General features: G+C 48.7%; 1 protein-coding gene across 6 annotated transcripts in view; it reads left to right on the plus strand.

The window, feature by feature from the left end:
- Positions 1–21288, plus strand: part of NRG1 (neuregulin 1) — a 1782260-nt gene that overhangs the window by 1731845 nt on the left and 29127 nt on the right. For all 6 annotated transcript variants that reach the window (XM_086961809.1, XM_086961808.1, XM_086961805.1 and 3 more), the window contains one exon: positions 3315–3518. In XM_086961809.1, coding sequence (XP_086817935.1) covers positions 3315–3518 — 204 coding nt within the window. The remainder of the gene's footprint in view (positions 1–3314; positions 3519–21288) is intronic.

Consider the following 21288-nt stretch of genomic DNA (forward strand, 5'->3'; position numbering starts at 1 on the left):
GACAGGCACACAAAAACACGAAGAGGCAGACACACACTGGGGAAAGGCACAAAGTCAAGGAAAGACAGGCACAGAGAAACGCCAACAAACGGACACAGAAATATAAAATCAAGCAGGCACAATCCACAAACTGGCACATAGAGACACATTCCGACAGTCTGTGTCCCTGCGCAGCATTCCTAATTTGTTGGCCTTTCGGAAAGGGCTTAAAACCTGGCTCTTTTCCTCTTAGTTTCGGTCCCTATTAGGTTTCTTTTATCTCTGTTTCTTATTTTCTCTGTTGTGTTATGAGATTAGTGTGCAATCCAAAGCGTCGGGACACTCTTCCGAGTAGCCGCACGCTATACAAAACCCCTGCATAACATAACATAACATAACATAACATACAAATAAAAGGACAGGCACATAGAGACACTGCAACAGAATACACATACAGCAGCAAATACACAAAGGAAATGTTAGGTGCCAGCACTCAACCCCTTTCCGCTGCCCCCATCCTTTCAAACTTTCCCCTCCCAGCCCCCAAATGCGGCCTCTCATCACCTCCACAGATGCCATCCCATACACTCACTCCGCGGCCCCCGGTGTCGGACACTCACTCCGTGCTTGGCCTCCTCCTCCGCCTTCTTCCTCTGCAGGCCCCGGTCCGCCAGGGTCATCAGGTAGGCCCACACCTCGCTCCTCGGCCGGGGGGCACGAGCGGGCCCTGAGGGGCCTGGAGCGGCCCGGGAGAGGTCCAGGCGGAGCCGCTGTGTCCCGCCCGCCTCCATGGAGCTGTGTCCAGGCTCAGCCTCCAGGAAAGAAGCGGGAGGGGGCGGGAAAGGGGGAGGAGAGAGCTGACGACGGCCGGCCGGAGCAGAAGACGGGCACCAGGAAACAAGCGGGAGGGGGCGGGAAAGGAGAGGCCGGAGCAGGAAGGCGGGCATCAGAGAGAAGCGGGAGGGGGCGGGAAAGGAGAGGCCGGAGCAGGAAGGCGGGCATCAGAGAGAAGCGGGAGGGGGCGGGAAAGGGGGAGGAGAGAGCTGACGACGGCCGGCCGGAGCACGAAGGCGGGCACCAGGAAACAAGCGGGAGGGGGCGGGAAAGGGGGAGGAGAGGCCGGAGCAGGAAGGCAGGCATCAGGAAACAAGCGGGTGGGGGCGGGAAAGGGGGAGGAGAGACGCTGACGACGGCCGGAGCAGGAAGGCGGGTGCCGGCAATGCCGGACCAGAATCGGGGGCGTTCCCGGCGTCGCGTGACGTCGGCAAAAGCCAAAGAATCTCGGGAACGCCCCCGAGTCTCTTCTGGCATTGACGGACAGGCCCCTCGTCCAATGGCTAGGCTCCATTTATGGAGCCAGCCAATAAATGACGAGGGCCGACCCAAACCCACACTACAGTTCTCATTAGGTTTTCGCCTGCGCGAAAAAGATGCGCAGAGCGCATCTTTTCGCCAGGCAAAACCTAAAAAGGCCCTGGTTGAGAGGGGCCAAATGTAAGCTTGGCATGTTCGCTGGTGATCTCCTTTTCTACCTAGCAGACTCAGTAAAATCTGTTTAGTCCTTGTTGATGGAACTAGAGCAATACCAATGAGGTTTTAAGATTAATTTAAGCAGCTGAGAATCTCAATATCTAAATTTACAGTATGGGACTTTTGTGATTATAACCTTACTCCAATGGACAGGCACTTCAGTGAGCTTCCTACAGACTGACATAGAAATCAATTGCATACAGCAAAGGGCATAATCCTTAAAGGGCTTATGAGATTGTTAAAACCTAAATTAGGGAGCTGGTGAAACAAACCAATGTTGTGGTTGTCACAAATTGCTGCTCCAAAAATTACTATATTGAAAACAGTTCTTTCTATATTCCAGACAATGACACTCTGTATACCAAGGAACTATTAAATCCAAAATTATGTATGGATGTCATCGGGTAAAAAAAAAGAGCAAGGATTGGAGTCAATGTATGCGATCAACCACTTAAGGAGAATGAGGTGTAGTCAGACACTATTAATACTTCCCTCTGAGATTCTTAGTTGACTGTACCTTGAAGGAAACTGATAAGGCGTGGTGTATGATTGGCAGCTCCTTAAGCTAGGGCACTTTTTTGAAAGGTGCCTCGAGTCCTCAACACCCACAGTAACTCCAAATTGTATATCTCAGTGGTAGTAGGAATAACACTAAGGGTGTGGGACAACATAGGCACGAAGGTAGAGCTGACATCATACCCTCAATCTTTACTTCTTTGGGGGTAAATAAAGACTCCATGTCAGAAATGAACAAGTAGTTATTCCATACGTGGATCATGAGGATGTAAAGTCTTACGAGAGATGTTTAGGGAATTTGAAGTGAAGTATTTTTAGCATGTGAAATACCTCCCAAGTCCGGCACAGGATCCAGCAGGGTCAACATAAAAAAGAGGCCGCCAGAAAACTCACCCCGCCAAGAAGTATACATCAAAATATTAATGTAAGGCCACAGAAGGAGAAGCTGTGATTTCTAAATGCCTGGGAAAGAGATCTGAGTATATCCCTAGGCGCAGACTATTGGGACAACATATTCACATGATTGAACATCACATTTACCCTGGAGAGGAAAGAATCCCTATTGAAAGCCTTCAATATATATTAAGTTACAGGCTGGGAGGTACCACTCATTGGAGGGGGTGTGGACTCATTGGCAACCATTATACACATTCCGTGGTTATTTCAGCTGGTGAAACCTTTTTGAGATAGGGTAAATCAGATAATAGAAGAGGCAAAGAGATCCCGAATAGAACGAAGCTCCTCTGAAGAGGTTTGTTTACAAGATGAGAAGAGTAAAATCATTAATACTGAGGCTTAGGGGAACCACAACATGCCCGACGGACTAGTGTGGATAGGAAGGTTGTGGTGGGTGCTGGGAATGGGTAAGTTGGGTAAGACTACCCATGGAAAAGAGAAAGAATGTGGGTAAGTAACAGTGTGGCATATTATTGGACTATCTGGCAAAGAATTCAAGGAGTTGGAGTGCCCCAAGAGGTTAAGAGTATTGCATATCCTTGAAGAATTGTAACTGGAGAATAATTATGCCTCAAGGCACTACCCAATCTCATTACAAATACACTAATTACTGAAAATAGACCAGATGAAGCCAAAAGTTAAGAACATGTAGGCCAGAAACAGACATTTAAATGCACCACGGCTCTGGGGGAAGGCATTGAACAATAACTGGAGGGGGGCAGAAAGGAAACAGAGTTGTAAATGTATGAAACGTTAAATTAAAATGTGTTAAAGCCTAGGATTTTTTAAAACAAAGAATCATTTTTATATTTTGTTTTGTTGTTTATGATCAGCTGGAGCAACGGTCAGTCTGAAAGCATCATTTCAGACAGTCACTCGGTTCTCATGACATCGTCTGTTGAAAACAGCTGTCATACAAGCCCAGCTGGGCCAAGAGGACGACTCAATGGGGTGGGTGGCCCTCGTGATTACAACAGTTTCCTCAGGCATGCAAGAGATACGCCAGACTCCTACCGAGACTCTCCTCATAGTGAAAGGTACAGATAATACACTGAATGCAAGTTATTTAAAAATTCTTTGAAAAATTGTGCTTTGAGAAATATGCTTTCAAAAGTTCACATACGCTGTTGTTTTTTGTCTTTATATTTGTGTTTTGTACTTGTATATTTTTTATCTTTGCATCCTATACACTTGGGTTTGCAGTTTCATAATACACTCATGAAATGGTGTTGGTGATGCAACTTACTTGTGACTTATCTTATGAACACAGTGGGTTCAGTGACATATTTTCTGTCATTTAGGCATGAGTACATTGTAAGTGCCCCATACTAAAAAAGCATTTACAATGCAACGGTCTCGGCATTATTAAAGGTAGAGCTATTGGCATTGCTCATGACATTTTTTTTCCATTTAAAAAAAATTATATAAATAAATGGTATTGTCATTTACAATGGCAATAGGTGAACATTAGAGAGTAGTAGAGAGTGTTATGACAGAAGCTGCAGGTTTGCCACCAGCCATGATCACTATGCTCCATGTGCCTAAGAACATGCACCTGGCTCATGTATTCAAGAGTATCATACTTGTGCAGGGGATAAAATATCATAGCATAATATAGACCCCACCCAATACTATCATCCCCACTGGAAAAGGGACGTTGAGCTCTGAATTAAGCCTGACAGCAGTCAAAACAATATTTCACATGATCTGTGCTTGGGGGAGAGGCAGGAAGCACATCACAGCCACTCAGCTGTTTTTAACTGCCACATAACACATTACATAAGCTGTCACAACATGACATAAGCTGCCACGACGTTACATAAGCTGCCTGAATACTGAGACTGTCTTTGCAGTAGGGTTTCCAAAACCTATTGTAATTTATTGTACCAGATCTGGTAGCACATATAGCAGTACAAACTATTGCTGCTTCTTTTCAGAAGCAACTGGCACTATAGTTAGAGCTTGTGCAACAACAAGGAGTTTGGGGGGGGATCAACAGAAATAAGGCTGGTTTCTTCTGGGGCAATGGGAATCACAATGCACCTCCACTGCAGTTCATATGGGAATGTGAAAGCTGGCTTGCTGAGCCCCTGAAAGTTGGGGGTTTCTGGGCTCCCGTTGTTACAGTTGGAGTCTTTTAGTTATGGTGTCCTGGGGTGCAGGGCCGGACTGGGAATCCAAAGCAGCCCTGGCAATTTTGTCGTCCCAGCACCTGGATGGGGGCAAGTGTGAAGCACTGCTGCTTTTGTTACTTGGGGCTGATATTGCAGCACCCCTGTAGAACCAGCCAGAGTAACAAAACCGGCCCCCACCGTTGCAAAAACTAGCCCCACCCCTCCAGCCTCCTGGGGAAAACGCCCGATGACCCCCTATGGCCAGTCTGCCCCTGTTGGTACCACCTTACTGTTTAATCCAAATGGGTAGTGAGCCAGATCACGCCAAAGGTTAATCAGCTAGATGGTGTGAGTTAGAAACACAGTAGTTCTCAAAATACACAATAACAAGTAAAGAAATCAAAGCCCAGCCAATATTACTAATTTCAATATAAAAAAAGTCATTGAATTCATGCCCCAATAAAAATGAAACATAGAAATATACATCTATGCAATGAAAAACAGACATGTTTAGAAAGTCCTGAACAAAAGTTTTGTATAAGATGGTCTCTCGGTTTTAAACAATGAAACACCCTGCCCTGTGGTGTTTGTTTCAGAGAGTTCCCACTGTAACACCCTTCCGGTTGCAGTTGCCAAAGAGTACACAGTGTAAAACCCCTTTGTGTTGTATTTGCCACAGGATTACACCAACGAGCGCTTCTTCCTACTGTATTTTAATGGTTTTCATTAACAATATCTCTATAAATTACGTACCTGGAATGGCACCAAAAGCACTGGGGGAGGGCAGTTGGGCGCCGTGAACGAGCGGCACATCGTCACCCAACGACCCCTCTCCGGAGCGCGACAGAGGAGAGCTGCGGGCGGAGGGAGGGGGGGGGAACCCGGACAGAGGAGAGCTGTGGAGGGAGGGAGGGGGGGGGGAACCCGGACAGAGGAGAGCTGCGGAGGGAGGGAGGGGGGAACCCGGACAGAGGAGAGCTGCGGAGGGAGGGAGGGGGGGGGGGACCCGGACAGAGGAGAGCTGCGGGCGGAGGGGGAGCCGGACAGAGCTCACAGCATGTACATCCTCGTAATCCCAGTCTTTTCACTCCTTTCCCTTCCGCATGTACGTACTTGACCTATCCTTCACCATGCCATCCCTCCTCACCTATAAACACATGTGTGTCCTTTCAGGCTGTCAATATTTCAACAGCTGTGTACAGTTACTCCATACACATTCACACCAAATGGTAATAATAAATGTAACAAGTGTGACTATTGCTGTACGGTCTGCAGAGACCGAGGATTGACTAGCATTTCATCTGAACACCTTGTGTCCCGCTGATAACGCAACCGAGAGCCTGAACTCACCCAGACAATTCGAGTCGACCTACATACCAATATGCACTATGCGAGAGTCATACGTTGCATGGAGAAAAAAAACTACATAAAAACATCTGAAAAAGCAAACACTCTTCGGGATTGCAAGAAGTAAACATCGGAAGTTTAACAAAGGACTGCATCACTGACAATCATTACCTTATGGGTTGTCACAGTTGTTGTTAAGAAATTGCCTATGGCTTTGACTGTACTGAGCCTAATAGGGGCCCGTTTCAAAGGCTGTAGGTCCTGTACCAAGCTCTTGGGGGGTGTGGGGAGGAGGGGGACACGAGCTGGGGTGGGGGGGGGGAGTGGACTCTGGAAGGTGGGCACGGAAGATGCAGGACAGGAAAAGCGCAGACGACAGTTGAATGACAAGTAATTGGGGAAGGCATAACAGAGGGTAGAAGGGGCACTGACAGGCCAGAGAGTGCAGGCTCCGAAAAGTAAGAGGCTGTATAATGAAGAAGAGTGCTGGGGGACTCCTCAAAACACTAACGTGCAACTTGGTACAAAACAGCAGCTAACCCAAGACCTTTCACGCATCGTTCGTATTCCTCTAAAGTTAACACTTGGTTCTCGGAGCACCACAAGCCCTGTAATGCTGTACCCTGTCCCCCCACGGAGGGGACCCTCGCTCTCGGACAGCTGCCCGTGGCCCTCGCAATTCCCCAGGCCCCTCCTTGCTCACCTGCTCTCCTGGGAGATACAGCCCCCAAACCCAGCTTCTCTCCGACTGCGACAGACTGTGGGGCAAGAGCCAAGCCAACCAGAGGGCGGGGCACGGGTGGACACGCCCACTTCCTCTACTAGCTTCCACTTAAGCCTCGTTAAGAAATAGAAGAGAGACTGCTGTCCTAGAACACTTCTCCGATGAGAGACACTCTTGGGGTTTCATTAGTGTGTCTCACCCCCTAGGAAGGGCCAAATAATATACAATGTAACACTTTGAATTCAATACAAATACTGACACATTCTTGTAAGTGACAACATGGTATTACGGAAAGACTCTTACAACAACTCAGAATAATGATGGGCTATATTTTAATTCTACGTGACAACGAAAGTTACTATAAATGTGCAACAAATTGATAGTTGGCCCCGGTTTTTGCATGTAAAATGAACAATCAAATGAGTTTAGTATCTTGGCCAGCTTCTACACCATCGAAACAATCTACATTTCCGTGCTCTTCGTTTCTACAGACTGTACTCCTAATTTCCGAGTCAATGTGAGCTGCGTGCGGAGGGACAGGGGGGAACCCGGACAGAGGAGAGCTGCGGGCGGGCGGGGGGGGGGGGGGGGGACCCGGACAGAGGAGAGCTGCGGGCAGAGGGAGGGGGGTATGGACTGGGAGGATGGGTGGGAGCGAAACGGAGTAGGGAAGTGGGAGTCTGCAGGGGCTGAGAGGGAGGCTGGAGGCGACCTCACAGGGGACGGGTTGGTGCAGGCTAGACGGCGAGAAAATGGCGGACTCGAGCTTCCGCTATTTTTCGGATTTGGGGGCGTGGTTTTGCTGTCCTGAGTGACGGACTACGTCACGAGCTAAAGAACAGCAAAAATGACGCCCCCAAATCCGAAAAAGACGGAGCCTATTCGGAGGGACAGCTCTCTCCTCCAATGGCTAGCCTCCATTTAGGAAGCCAGCCAATGGAGGGAGAGCCAAAAAGAGGGAGGGATAAAGCAGCCCTCTTACTGACATTAATTCTCGGACTTCCGGTCTGCCTTCGGCAGACCGGATATTACCGAGACCTAAAAACGCAAAAGCCGAATTTCTATTTTCCTGGCTGATTTAGAATTTGGATGCAGCCTGGTATCTTTATGTAGGAAGCTGGCTCTCTGTATGCATTATAATAAAGTACACTATGCAGAGAGTCAATTGAGACCCAGATAGGTATACTGAGGCAAAAGTAGATAATACTAACGCTCTATTTATGGTAGTGTAGGCAAGCAGTTAGACTTATCAAAGGGTAATGTTGTGCATTTGTTGTACTCATAGAGGCACTAAAAGACACTCACATTCAAGAAATAATCCGAGACCAATTTACAGAAAAATAACAGATTTCTTTATTTATTGAGTGTTCCCAATAACCATTGCAACAATACAAATTGCATTTCAGATAATACTGCACCAGATGACAGTGTCATTCAAATAATGCAATATGAATCAGGAAAGGGAGGGAGCTATAGGCGGGGAGGGGGTTTGAGAGAGTGGGGGAGAGGATAGAAGGGGGAAAGGTAATCGGGGAGTTAGCTAGTAACATGCCACTCAGAGGTTATACTTCTTGCTAGATAGTTTTTTAGAACTGGAATAGGCGCAACTATTCAGGGTAGATTGTTAAGGCACCTGTCGTACTCAGTGGGGCAGCATGCAGGCAAGTCACCACCATGTGGGGAGACGCAGGTTGGGATGATGCTCGCGGCCGGCAGTCGTGACGAGGTATCTTCTGTCAGGTCGCTAAGTGCCCTAGGATAGCTTGTCAGGGGAGTCCAAGTGCCCTTGTGTTGGGCGGGAACGGGCATCAGCTCCCAGTATGCATCTAGAAACTCTTGGCAAAGAGCTGTTTCATGCAACAATACTTTTCTTGTGGGAGCTTGACGCCTCCTGCAGTGGATCGCCACCCTATGCCTGGCAAGTAGAAGCAGCATCACTGTCAGCCGACAGATCCTAGGGGGAATCTCCTTGACATAGCCCAGAAGGGCAACTATGGGCATGTCAGCCGAGGCATGGCCAGTGATGCTAGTAATATCTCTATGCACTGTTGCCCAAAAGTCGCAAACCTTGGGGCATGCCCATGCCAGATTCAGAAACTCCATTCACGGCGCATAGCAAGAGGTACAGGTCCTCCACCAATCCCATCCTCTATATTTGTGCAGGTGTATAATATAGTCTGTGTAGGAATTTAAAGTGAATCAGCCGCAGCTGATTTCTTCAGTTGCAATAATTCTTCATTGAATTTGAAGCACTCTTGGAGGGTTGGCATTAAACGCACTATTGACTTCTGTGTTTTTAATGAAATTATACATTAGCTCTGGGAGGCTTTGAAGCCCACACTCCGAGGGGTCAATATTAGTTACCGTACATGCAAGAAACGCTAATATTCCACCCAACGAGCAGAGCTGAAGGCTCATTACACATCCCTTGAAATACAATATATCAGCGACCCCAGCCCTTCCCTCTGGCGTAATTTCCTCCCCGGGCAACAGCAGCTACAACAACATCTCCTAGACAAGGCCAAAGAAATCTGGTTGGCGTCGCAACACCGAATCTACCAGTTCAAAAAATGCTACATAGGCTTTGCCTAGTCACACGATCTTCGGCAACCAGCCCGATTCTCCGGGGATCTGATGGGGTGTTACACTCCTCTTCTGGGGCGGTGGCCATGGAAACCAGCTGTTCGAGGCATGTGGGCCGCTAAATTCATATCTTGTGCATAGATCGCCGCCTAGTGTTGGGTCCGGATGATTGCATCTTGTTGTCCTGGAAGAGTCTTTGAAGTATCACGAGATAGGTGGCTCCTCCCCTGGACTACAGTGCGCATGGGCATCCTCTCCATCCTTAGATTGTTTTTTTTTCCGCCATTGGGTTCGGATGTGTTCCGTGACTCTCGTTCTGGACCTATAGGAAAAACTTGTTTTCTTCAGGCCAAAAGGCCTCTTTAAGCGTCGGTATTGTACTTTGTTCGGTTCTGAGTTAACTTATCCGCTTTCCCGGATACTTGAGCACGTGTGCTCCCAGCTTTTTGGGCCCAATCGAAGATTGGCATCGACGATGGAATTCCAGGCCCCGTTTAAACGTTGCCCAGTCTGTAACACAAAGTACCCTCTCTCAGACGTGCACCCTGTGTGCAATAGATGTCTGTCTCCAGACCACGACGAGGAGAGTTGCTTGGCCTGTTCGAAATTCAGGTCGGAAGAGGCGCTCGCTCTTCGACGTGAGGCGAGACTACCGGCGCAGAGAGCGTCGGATGTGGAGGATATCTTCGAGGCTGGGGACGACGAGGGCGTCCAACAGGAGGAACTGGAGCACTTCTCCGACCCGGCCTCCTGTCAAGAATCTTACTACGGAGAAGAGGTAGACGATGAGAACATCGAAGACGATGAAGCTGTCGAGGTAAGAGACAACAGTATGGCCATTGGAGCCGCAGAGGGCGGCTCCAGCGATGAGCAAGACCCGACCGAACCTTCGGGGGTTGAAAGTGACACTGTCTTGTCAAAGGCTCAGGTCGAAGCATCGCCGGAAGGCCTTAGCCAAGATCTTTATACTCATTCTACAGCCCCGCAACCTGGCACGGCTAAGAATATTTCAGAGCCTTCGGTGGGTACGCCTTCGAAAACGAAAACGAAACTGACTAAAGACAAACCGAAACTGAAACTGGTCAAACCAGTATTCGTTTCCCAAAGCCTCGTTCCATCGGATCCTAAGAAGGCTCGGAGTGTCATTGCCCCTTCGGGGTCACAAAAGGGTGCCAACCCGAAGATCGGTACATCCAAGAAGGTGCCAAAGGCCCAAAGAGACGGAGCAACGTCATCTAAGGCTGCCCTCGGGGGCGTGGACACTGAAGACGGACTTGAGTGGCAGCCGCCCCTCACTCCGAATGCATACAAGTTGATGCTGGTGAAGGTTCTCGAAAACAAGCACAAAATGGCCGCGTTGGAACGTGACGCATCAAGCCGTGGCCATTTTGGAAATCCCAGCGCGACACGCGGCTCGAAGTTGGCGATGGCTGTGAAAAAAGTCAAACAGCCATCGGGGCCTCCACCTATAATTTTTGGACTGCCTCCGACTGCAAGACCTAAAACGTCTAAGCCGGCACAGGGCACCGACCCTGGTAAAATGATGTCAAAACTTAAGGGAACGACCGCCACTCCTGAAGGCGTCAGTTCCATTCCACCTTCTTCTGAAAGCTCAAAGAAGTTGTACATTGACTCTGCAACCGGAAGACTCACCATTTTCAAACGGAAGATCTTGCCGGATAAGCCAATGGAATCCTATCAAATTCCACTTAAAAGGAAAAGAGACTCTGCTTCCTCGCCAGTTCTTTTCGAATCCGTACGGCCTTATGGACAAGCCTTTACACATTCCCCCACACGCACTGAGGATGGTGGGGGGGATGACCAGAATGACGAGCAATTCAACTATCCTGATGAACCTAATCAGGATGACTCGCAGGATGTGCTCGACGATCAAGGCACGGCGGATACCCAGTCTTGCCAAGTAAAGACAGCCTCCGCAGAGGATACTGCGACGTTCAACGCTCTGATTGAAAGGGCAGCGTTGAACCACGATGTGGTCATGCATGCAGACCTGGTTGAGAAGGACTTTCTGTTTGATACCTTCTCTACGTCGGACAGATCAGTGAAGACGCTGCCGATGCTGAAGGGTGGCCTTAAGCACGCCAATGACATTTTCAAGGACACAACCAGAGCAAGAGTGGTGAACCCACGTATTGAGAAGAAATACAGGCCTGCTCCTGTGGAACCTACGTATATAAGGGGTCAATTGCCATTGGACTCTTTGGTGGTCTCCAATGCCCGGAAGAGGGCGATCTTACAAACAAGTGGTGATGCTCCTCCCCCAGACAAAGAATCTAAAGTATTAGAAGCCTCTGGGAAGAGGGTTGCTGCACAGGCGCTGAATATTTGGAGAATAGCCAATACACAGGCTCTACTGGCTAGATACGATAGGGCTCACTATGATACACTAGAGCAATTGTTGCAACACTTGCCTGATGAATATAGAGAGGGGACGGACATGTTGATTCAGGAAGGGAAACTGATATCAAACGCTTCTATCAAGTGTGCACTAGATTCAGCAGACACTGAAGCCAGGGCCATTAACACTAGTGTAATGCTAAGGAGGCAGGCATGGTTACGAATTTCGGGATTTAAGCCAGAAATACAAACAAGTTTGCTCAATCACCCCGTTAACCCAGATTTCTTGTTTGGGCCTGACGTTGACACAATTCTTGAACGATCAAGAAAGACACCGAGACGGCTACGTCTATGGGGGCCTTGCAGTCTCAACAGTTCAGAGGGGGTTCTTTTCGTCGATCAGGTAGTAGAGGGCCGTCAAGAGGGCAAACATCTCAGCAAACACAATACAATAAAGGTGGTGCACAGACCACCTTTAACAAAAACAATAGAGGTGGATACCGTGGTAACAGCACCAAAGGCAGAGGACGTGGAAATAATAACACCAGGTCCTCAGCAAATACCAAACAGTGACGTCTTGTCACTGCCCCCGGACCATGTACCACCGGTCGGGAGACGACTCCAACAGTTCCTGCCAGTCTGGGAAGGCATTACCACAGACAGGTGGGTGAGGCAACTTATCCAGTACGGGTATTGTTTAGAACTGACATCCACTCCACCCGACATACCACCAAGATACCATCCTATGTCTTCAGAGCACTTACACTTATTACAGAAAGAAGTGGCCAGCATGCTGCAAAAAGGGGCCATAGAACTGGTGCCTCTAGAGGAGCACGGAACAGGGGTGTACTCTCTCTATTTCTTAGTCCCAAAGAAGGACGGGTCTCTCAGACCCATTCTGGACCTGAGACCCTTGAACCTGTACATCCTTTCAGAACATTTCCACATGCTGACTCTGCAGCAGGTCCTGCCATTGCTCAGTCAAGGGGATTTCCTGGCGACTCTGGATCTGAAGGATGCATATTTCCATATACCCATACATCAGGCACACAGGAAATACCTCAGGTTCACTAGACAGAACAAGCATTACCAGTTCAAGGTACTACCCTTTGGAGTGACCACTGCTCCCAGAGTGTTCACAAAGTGCTTGGCGACAGTGGCGGCACACCTTCGGAGACAACACATTCATGTCTACCCTTACCTGGACGACTCGCTTGTGCAAGCGAAGTCGGCCCCGCAGTGCGCCAGCCACGTGTCCCGCACAATTCATCTTCTGCACAGTTTGGGATTTTCTCTAAACTATCCCAAGTCGCATCTTCAACCCGCTCAAGTACAGCAATACTTGGGAGCGACGTTGGACACTGTGACAGCTACAGCCCAGCCAAACTCAGTGCGAATCGACAGCATGCAACTGCTGATTCGCAAATTCAAACCACAACACTCACTACAGGCGCGAGTGTTTCTGCAGTTGATAGGCATGATGGCCTCCTGCATCTTCATAGTCCCGCACGCGAGACTGCACATGCGTCCGCTCCAATAGTGTTTAGCACGACAGTGGAATCAGGCTCAAGGACAATTGAAAAACCTAGTGTTGGTGACCGGTCGTGCGAACAACTCTCTGCATTGGTGGAATCCACGCAACCTTTGCAAGGGACGACCGTTCCAAGGGCCTGTACCACAAATAGTGCTCACGACGGACGCATCCCTCCTGGAGTGGGGGACGCATCTCCTTCATTATACTGTGCAGGGACTATGGTCGGATCAACAGAAGAAGATGCACATCAATCTGCTGGAATTGATGGCAATCTTCATGGCACTGAAGGCTTTCAAGATACATCTGTGCAACAAGGTCGTGTTGATCCGGACGGACAACATGACGGCCATGTATTACATTCAGAAGCAGGGAGGTACTCACTCTCCACAGTTGTCACACTTGGCTCAGAGCATGTGGAAGTGGGCCATTCAGAGGAACATTTTCCTCATGGGGGAGCACCTCCCGGGCCAGGACAACCAGATGGCGGATCTGCTCAGCAGGCACAGCCATCAGGTACACGAGTGGGAGATTCATCCATTGGTGCTGCAACCGTACTTCCAGCAGTGGGGACATCCAGACATCGACCTGTTCGCCACAAACGAGAACGCAAAATGCCCAAACTTCGCCGCCAGGTTCCCACACCCGCGGTCTCAGGGCAATGCGATATGGATGAACTGGTCAGGCAGATTTGCGTACGCTTTTCCGCCGGCCCTGCTCATATCTCTAGTGGCACAGAAACTCAGACAGCACTCGATGACTCTCATCCTGGTTGCTTCAACGTGGGCGAGGCAAGCATGGTACACCACGTTTCCTAGAACTTTCCGTGGTGCCTCATCAAAGACTGCGTCTTACACCCAGTCTTCTCACCCAGAGCCATGGCGAAGTTCAGCACCCAGATCCGCAACAGTTAAACCTTGCGATATGGCTCCTGAAGTCATAGAATTTGGGTATCTGAATCTGCCTCCTGATTGTATGGACATCATCAAGGTGGCAAGACGGCCTACCACTAGGGCCTGCTATGCTGCCAAATGGAAACGTTTTGTCATTTACTGTTCCAACCATGACATAAACCCGCTGGATGCATCAACACAGAACATTATTTGTTACCTGTTACATTTATACAGATGCACTCTGGCATACAGTTCTATACGTATTCATTTGGCGTCAATAGCGGCTTACTTACAGAACAGGCAACACCTTTCGCTGTTCCGAGTGCCAGCCATAAAGGCTTTTATGGAGGGACTCAAACGAGTCATTCCACCAAGAAGACCTCCTTGACCGGTCTGGAATCTTAATATAGTTTTGACCAGACTGATGGGACCTCCTTTTGAACCTCTCCACTCTTGTGAGATACAGATCCTAACTTGGAAGGTTGCCTTCTTAGTAGCGATCACGTCGCTGAGACGGGTTAGCGAGCTGCAAGCCCTAACCATCCAAGAACCTTTTATACAGGTTCACGCAAATAGGGTGGTGCTAATCAAACTATTGAACTGCCAGTTTTTTTCCCTAATCCAGACTCAGTAGCAGAAAGATCACTGCACACATTAGACGTCAAACGAGCTCTCCTGTACTATATAGACAGGACGAAGGATTTCAGGAAGACTAAACAACTCTTTGTTGCTTTTTCACCACAGCACAAGGGCAAACCCATTTCCAAATCAGGTATAGCCAGTTGGATTGTTAAGTGTATTCAAATTTGTTATCAGAAGGCTAAACGCACACTAACAGTCCCACCAAGAGCGCATTCCACACGCAAGCTAGGGGCGTCCATGGCTTTCCTGGGTAACATTCCATTAGAGGACATATGTAGAGCAGCCACATGGAATAACATACATACATTTACCAAACACTACTGTGTTGATGTACATTCCAAGCAGCAAGCTGCTGTAGGACAGGCTGTTCTAAAGTCCCTCTTTCAGGCTCCTGCAGCTGGCTCGGGCAACCACCGCTAAGGGAGAAGCTGCTATTTATTCTATGCACAAGATATGAATTTAGCGGCCCACATGCCTCGAACGGAATATGCTATTTACCAGTATGCATCTGTTCTTGGCATGTAGGGCCGCTAACATTCATATCGCCCGCCCATCCTCCCCGGTGCCTGTCGCAGCTGTAGTAGTCAGAATTATTTTTAAGCATGGTCATCAAGTATTGTATTGGACTCCATCTCTGCCACAATGACGAAAAACAATCTAAGGATGGAGAGAATGCCCATGCGCACTGTAGTCCAGGGGAGGAGCCACCTATCTCGTGATACTTCAAAGACTCTTCCAGGACAACAAGGTGCAATCATCCGGACCCAACACTAGGCGGCGATCTATGCACAAGATATGAATGTTAGCGGCCCTGCATGCCAAGAACAGATGCATACTGGTAAGTAGCATATTCCTTCGGAAGCACTCATTGCAGAATTTTTGCGTGACATTCCCCCCTACCCCAGACTGACTGATCAGATGAGCGAGCAGCTGGATGCCCCCATTACTTTAGAGGAATTAAATGTGGCAATGGTGGCAATGCACCCGGGAAGGGCTCCGGGCCCTAATGGGTTCCCCGTGGAGTTCCTTCGATCACATATGACCATATTGGGCCTGAATTTATTAGCTACTATACAAGAGGCTCTCGAATGGCACGTACTGCCCCGGGGCTGGTGGCATACGAAGATCATTCTCTTCTTAAAACCGGGCCGCCCACCGGATAACCCCTCCTCATATCACCCTATCTCCTTGATAAATTTGGAATCCAAGCTTCTGGGCAAGGTCTAAGCGGTTCGCTTACGAATTTGCATACAAGACCTGGTACAGCTTGATCAATCGGGCTTTATGCCATTTCCGCCTACTCCTCACAACATTCGCCAGATTCACAATGCCATGGCTTTGGCCCCAGAGCTGGGATGCCCCGTAGCAATACTGTGATGAGTTGCCAACCGGGATTACCGGGACCCGCAGGTGCAGCCATAAAAGGCTCATTGTTCGCACCCTGCTGTATAAGGCGATGCCCAACCTCAAACAGGTGATATCTGAGAGGAAAAGGGCGTTGCAGACGGCAGCTGCGATGCATGCTCAAACCCAAATTTCGGATCTAGACCTTGACTCCGCAGAATCCTCAAACAAAGATAGTTCCTCCCACATGTGCTCAACCAGGGTGGGTTCACCAGGACCGCCAGATGTGACACTGCAGACTGCTGATGACATTATCTAATTCAGAGAGGCACTCAGCATTTTCAATGCTCTGACTTCATACAGCAGGGGATTATTGATGTCCGTTGCGGCTTCTATTACCCACAGGTTGATGTCTGCCCCGTCTGTGCCCGCTGAGGCCCGCGTGCAGCCGGATGAATGGGTCAGGTCGCCGCACTGGTGCGTAGTTAACCTTTCATTCAGAATGGCGAACATCATAGCTGGTACATCACATGCCATACACCTAGGGTACAGGGAAACTAAAAGAAATCTACCTTGCTAAACCCGCTCCTCTTTTTTTAACTAATTTTTGATAAGTTGCAACTGTTGGGCTACACTGTTTGGGCAGATCCCTGCAGCACATCTGCTCTTAAAATGTTCTACATTTTGAAATTGTTCCCCACTCCTTATTTTTTTCGAGCCTGGAAGTGTCACCATCTGTTGGCTGACCCCTGACATGCACATTAAGCACAGTGCCCATCAAGGTTCTGATATCTCATGCAGTTGCATTACATGTGGAATTGAACCCTAGCTCAAGCATGGCTAACACTAATATTATCACATGGAATGCGAGGTGCATGCCCACACCTTCATGCCTGTACTCGGTCTACTCCTACCTGAAATGCAGATCTGCTCACGTGGCTCTCCTGCTAGCTAGAGACTCTCCTGATGCCCCCAGAATATGACTGGCTCTGTCGTTACTAACTCAGACAGGTGTATCCCACCGTCTTTTCTTCTTATGGCAGGGGGGGTACTCATCTGGATTCGGGCAGGGACTCCTTTTGTGGCAGAGGAGGAGAAGATAGACCCAGATGAAAGGTATGTCCTTTACTCTCCTAACTCGGACCAGGCGACATTTGTCTGTGGTTTATTTGCCGTACTGGCCAAATGGAGCGAAATCCATGGCTGATAAGTGGGGATTTTAATGCTGTCCTCAGCACTATGCTAGATCGCTCGTTTCCCCCCTAACTCACACAGCCTCTGTTTCAAATGCCTGCATGCTGAACGACTGGCTGCGCCATTGGTCACTAGTGGATATATGGCACACACAATCCCTGCACGTGAGTATACTCACACTACTCTGCAACTCAAGGTCTACACCACCGTATCGACCGCATTGTAGGGTCGCCGGCGCTCTTTCCCGTGTTTAGCTATCCCACATATCTTGGCAGCACACACTCTGATGATAATCCTCAATTTCTACAATTACAGTGAAAAGCAGTACCGCGAGCCATATCAACATGGTGTCTCCAACCCTCTGCCCTGCAAGACCCACCATTCCGGAAAGCAGTGGGGTCTGCATCAGCTGAATTCTTTGAACTCAATGAGGGTTCCACGAGTAGCAAACTTATTGAATGGGAGGCCTTCAAGGTAACCATTAGAGAGCGGTGTCTGGGTCTTAGTTGGAATATAGGTAAACAGCTTGATGACACCTTAGAAAACGATTGAGTGTGTACTCATGCAGCTGGAGACACGGACAGGAACAATGCTGGAATGTGCACCTCATTTGGAAGCAAAGCGCGAAGAACATTCTGCTCTTTTAGAGGGTCTACGGTGCTTAAACTATGCAGTACATTCTGCATGCACGCATGCCAAATCGGATCACGTGAGTTGCCTTATGGCATGGCTTATACACCAGGAGCAAGCGCTCCAGCCTATCCAAGCTTTACGGGATGGCTGTTGCACACGCAGCGTGAAATCCACACTGCTCTGACTCAACACTACAGCACTCTGTGTGCCTCGACTGATACCTTTGATAATGAGCGTTACGCAGCCCTCCTTTCACAGCCTCAGCTTCCTGTCATCACCCCACTGCAGCATTCAGAATTAGAGGAGCCGATTTCACGTTTTCAAAATTCATGATCACTAGCATCAGGTAAGACCCCAAGACCCAACGGCATGCCCGCCAAATTCTATAAGACATATGCGACACTATAGTCCCGCAACTGCACGCATTGTACAACACTGCGCTCGAGACCGACATGCTGCCTACTTCATTGGGTGATGCTCAGCTTGTCTCTCTGCCCACGCCAGAGAGACATCCTGGTGATCTAGTAACTTATCGTCCACTTGCCCCATTAAACATGGATTATTAAATCCTGGCTAGGATACTTGTTGACTGCCTGGCGCCGCTAGTCCCAACTCTTCCACACTGACCAGAATGGCTTTGTTCCATCTCACAGCATCTGGTTAAGCCTGAGGCACTTTTTCAAGGTCTCTACCTACTCTCCCCGCCAGTGGCCTTACTCTGAGTGTCTGGTTCTCGATCTTGAGAAGGCCTTAGACTTCTGGAGTGGGACTTCCTCTTTACTGTCTTAACCAAGTATAGAATCGTGGGCAGATTCCCCCGCTTGGTCTGCTTGCTGTGCACAATGCAGTCGGCTAGAGTGAGGTCTGGCACCTATATCTCCACTCCAATGCCTGATATGCTGTGGAACCCTACAGGGTGGCCTCTGTCCCCACTGCTTCTTTCCCTGGTGTTTGAGCCGTTCACAGCGGCGATTTGGGCGCAAAGAGTGGACCGGGGAACCCCCTTGTGAGATGGCACACATATAGTATTGCTGTACGCAGTTGATATTCTGGTATATCTCAGAGATGCATGGTTAATTACAAATGCATTAGCCCAAACGCCCACCGACTTTGCAGAGCTCCCCTGCCTGCGGGCCAGTTGAAGTAAGACCTGTCTCAACCCGTTCACCTCCAGGTGCCCAGATCCAGCCCTCACTCTCAATGGGGACCGCATCAGATGGCTGCCTGACTCCTTCCTGGGAGTCCAAATATATGCGCTACTGAAAATGGTGGCACATCCCAGGCTGCTTTTTTACTTCGCCTACATGCCCATGTACATTCCTTCTGCACTTTTCCATGAATTTGAACGGACAATGTGAGAATGCATATGGAGCAATTCCACCTGCTCAGTAGCCCTTACCAAACTCTACTTGCTGACTGATAGGGGAGGGCTGGCGGTCAATAGAATCAATGGAACAATATTACCTTGCCTCGCAGCTGCAGTTAGTAGCGAGGTGGTTGGCGGGACTTCAGTTACATGATACTGCCTCTGGCTCCCCGCCCAGGTTGACGGCGTCAATAATTCAGCTATTCCAACCTTGCGGCAAGCACAGGAAACCCAAGCTGCAACTTTTGGGGGTCACATACAAATGCTTCCGTACACGCGTCTATATTACATGCTTGGCACTGCCATATGCACCAGCGCTGCCTCTGCAGGGCACGCCGACGTCCATCACGTCACGTACGGAACTGTCGGTCTACCTGGAGGCAGCAATACACATGCTCGTGACATGTACCAAGACTGTAACCTACTTCCTTACATCACACTGAATGAAATAAATAACTTACCTACTGGCCAGCTCCTATTGTAGAACTTTCTGCTATCTGGCCTGGGTAGCAAATAGGGGGACATGGCCTCGGAACATAGCACACACTTAATTATCCAAGATCTAAACTTCATGGGAAGGAGTAGACATCTCACCAAATGGTTCACTGACTCATTCCATTAACAAACAGAGGTGACACTAATACCAATGAAACAACAAAGGAAAGCAGACATACAGCAAGCCTTCACTGATCAGAAGTGGATAGACGTGTTGAGTAGTCCCACATACATCCCCCGCAACACTCGCTTCTGCCTTATCCAGCACTACATAATACACCAAGCTTTCCTCACCCCAGCCAAAATAAACAAGTGTATCCACCGTGCAGATGCTGCCTGTCCGGAGATGCCAGACTTTTTTTTTTTTTAATAAATCTTTTTATTGTTTTAAAAACAAGGAAAAAGAATAGACATATCTGGTGCCATACATAAAACATAGGGTGGACAGGTACAATGACAGGATAGACGTGGAACAACAGAAGAATCACAGAGACGCCTGCGCTAGTGAGCACGAAGCAGGATTTGCAGTATTACAATCAACAAACAACTAAGCACAGGCCCTCAGAGTCCGCCCACCCATGAAAAAAGAAAAGTAGAAGAAACATGGCAACCAAACACTGGAATTTAAACAAAATCAGGATATTTCACCAATATTACTAATAAGGGAGAGACTAAAGAAAAGATTGAGGAAAAAGAAAACCAAAAGAACAAAAAACAGTAATAAAACAATAAACCCATCCCCCCACCCTGCACCCCTGCATATGGCTATCGCCTAACCCCAACTGCAGTGTGCCTGCCGCCCTAACTAACTAAGTTCTAAAAGTAGAAAAGAGAAAAAATGGGGGAGGGCATTTCCTTATGGGCTCCCAGTCCCCTTCCCCCCCGCCAGAGACAAGCATGATGTATGATGAAAATACAACTTTATCTGAGATCACAGAAAAAGTAAACTAGGGGGAGCTGTGATACACCGCCCAGCCTCCCGTGAGTCCAACAGTTACAAATCCCACATCTATTGAGGCCATAGTACCAACTCCGGTCAATCGATCTCAGCCTTGGCCCTTCCGTACCATCAAGCGAACCCCTCCCAGTAGGATCACTACGTCTACAGGAGAATCAAAGTGCAAAAAGGGTCCGAAAAAATTCAGTCCAAAACAAATCAAAGTCAGTAAGTACTCAAGAACCCCATCCGCACAGAAACGCTCCCTCATGGATGGATAGTCCCAATGTTCTTTTCTCAATCGTATAGTCACCAAAGAGGGAAAGTATGAAACTGAGGTCCAAGAACAATCATCAACAGGAGTCTCCGGGAAGAGAATGCCAATCGATTCTCCAAAGTCAGCAATGATGGTAGGCGTAGCAATACGTTCGAAACACCGGGTTTATGATTCTCCAGAGTACTCACCAAGGGCTTCGGCGCCACTTGTCGCACGGGGTCCTCGTCCAGAATCAAAATGGTCGTCATATGAATCGTAGCTAGTTGCAGTTCCTGCAGTGGAACAGGGTCCGGTTCCACACACCCCGTCTCAAATAGGCCCGTAATCATTTTGTGGACCAGGGCATCCATATGTGAATGAAATGCCCCG

The sequence above is a fragment of the Lissotriton vulgaris genome, chromosome 3_1, assembly GCF_964263255.1.
Source record: "Lissotriton vulgaris chromosome 3_1, aLisVul1.2, whole genome shotgun sequence".
NCBI classification, from domain to species: domain Eukaryota; kingdom Metazoa; phylum Chordata; class Amphibia; order Caudata; family Salamandridae; genus Lissotriton; species Lissotriton vulgaris.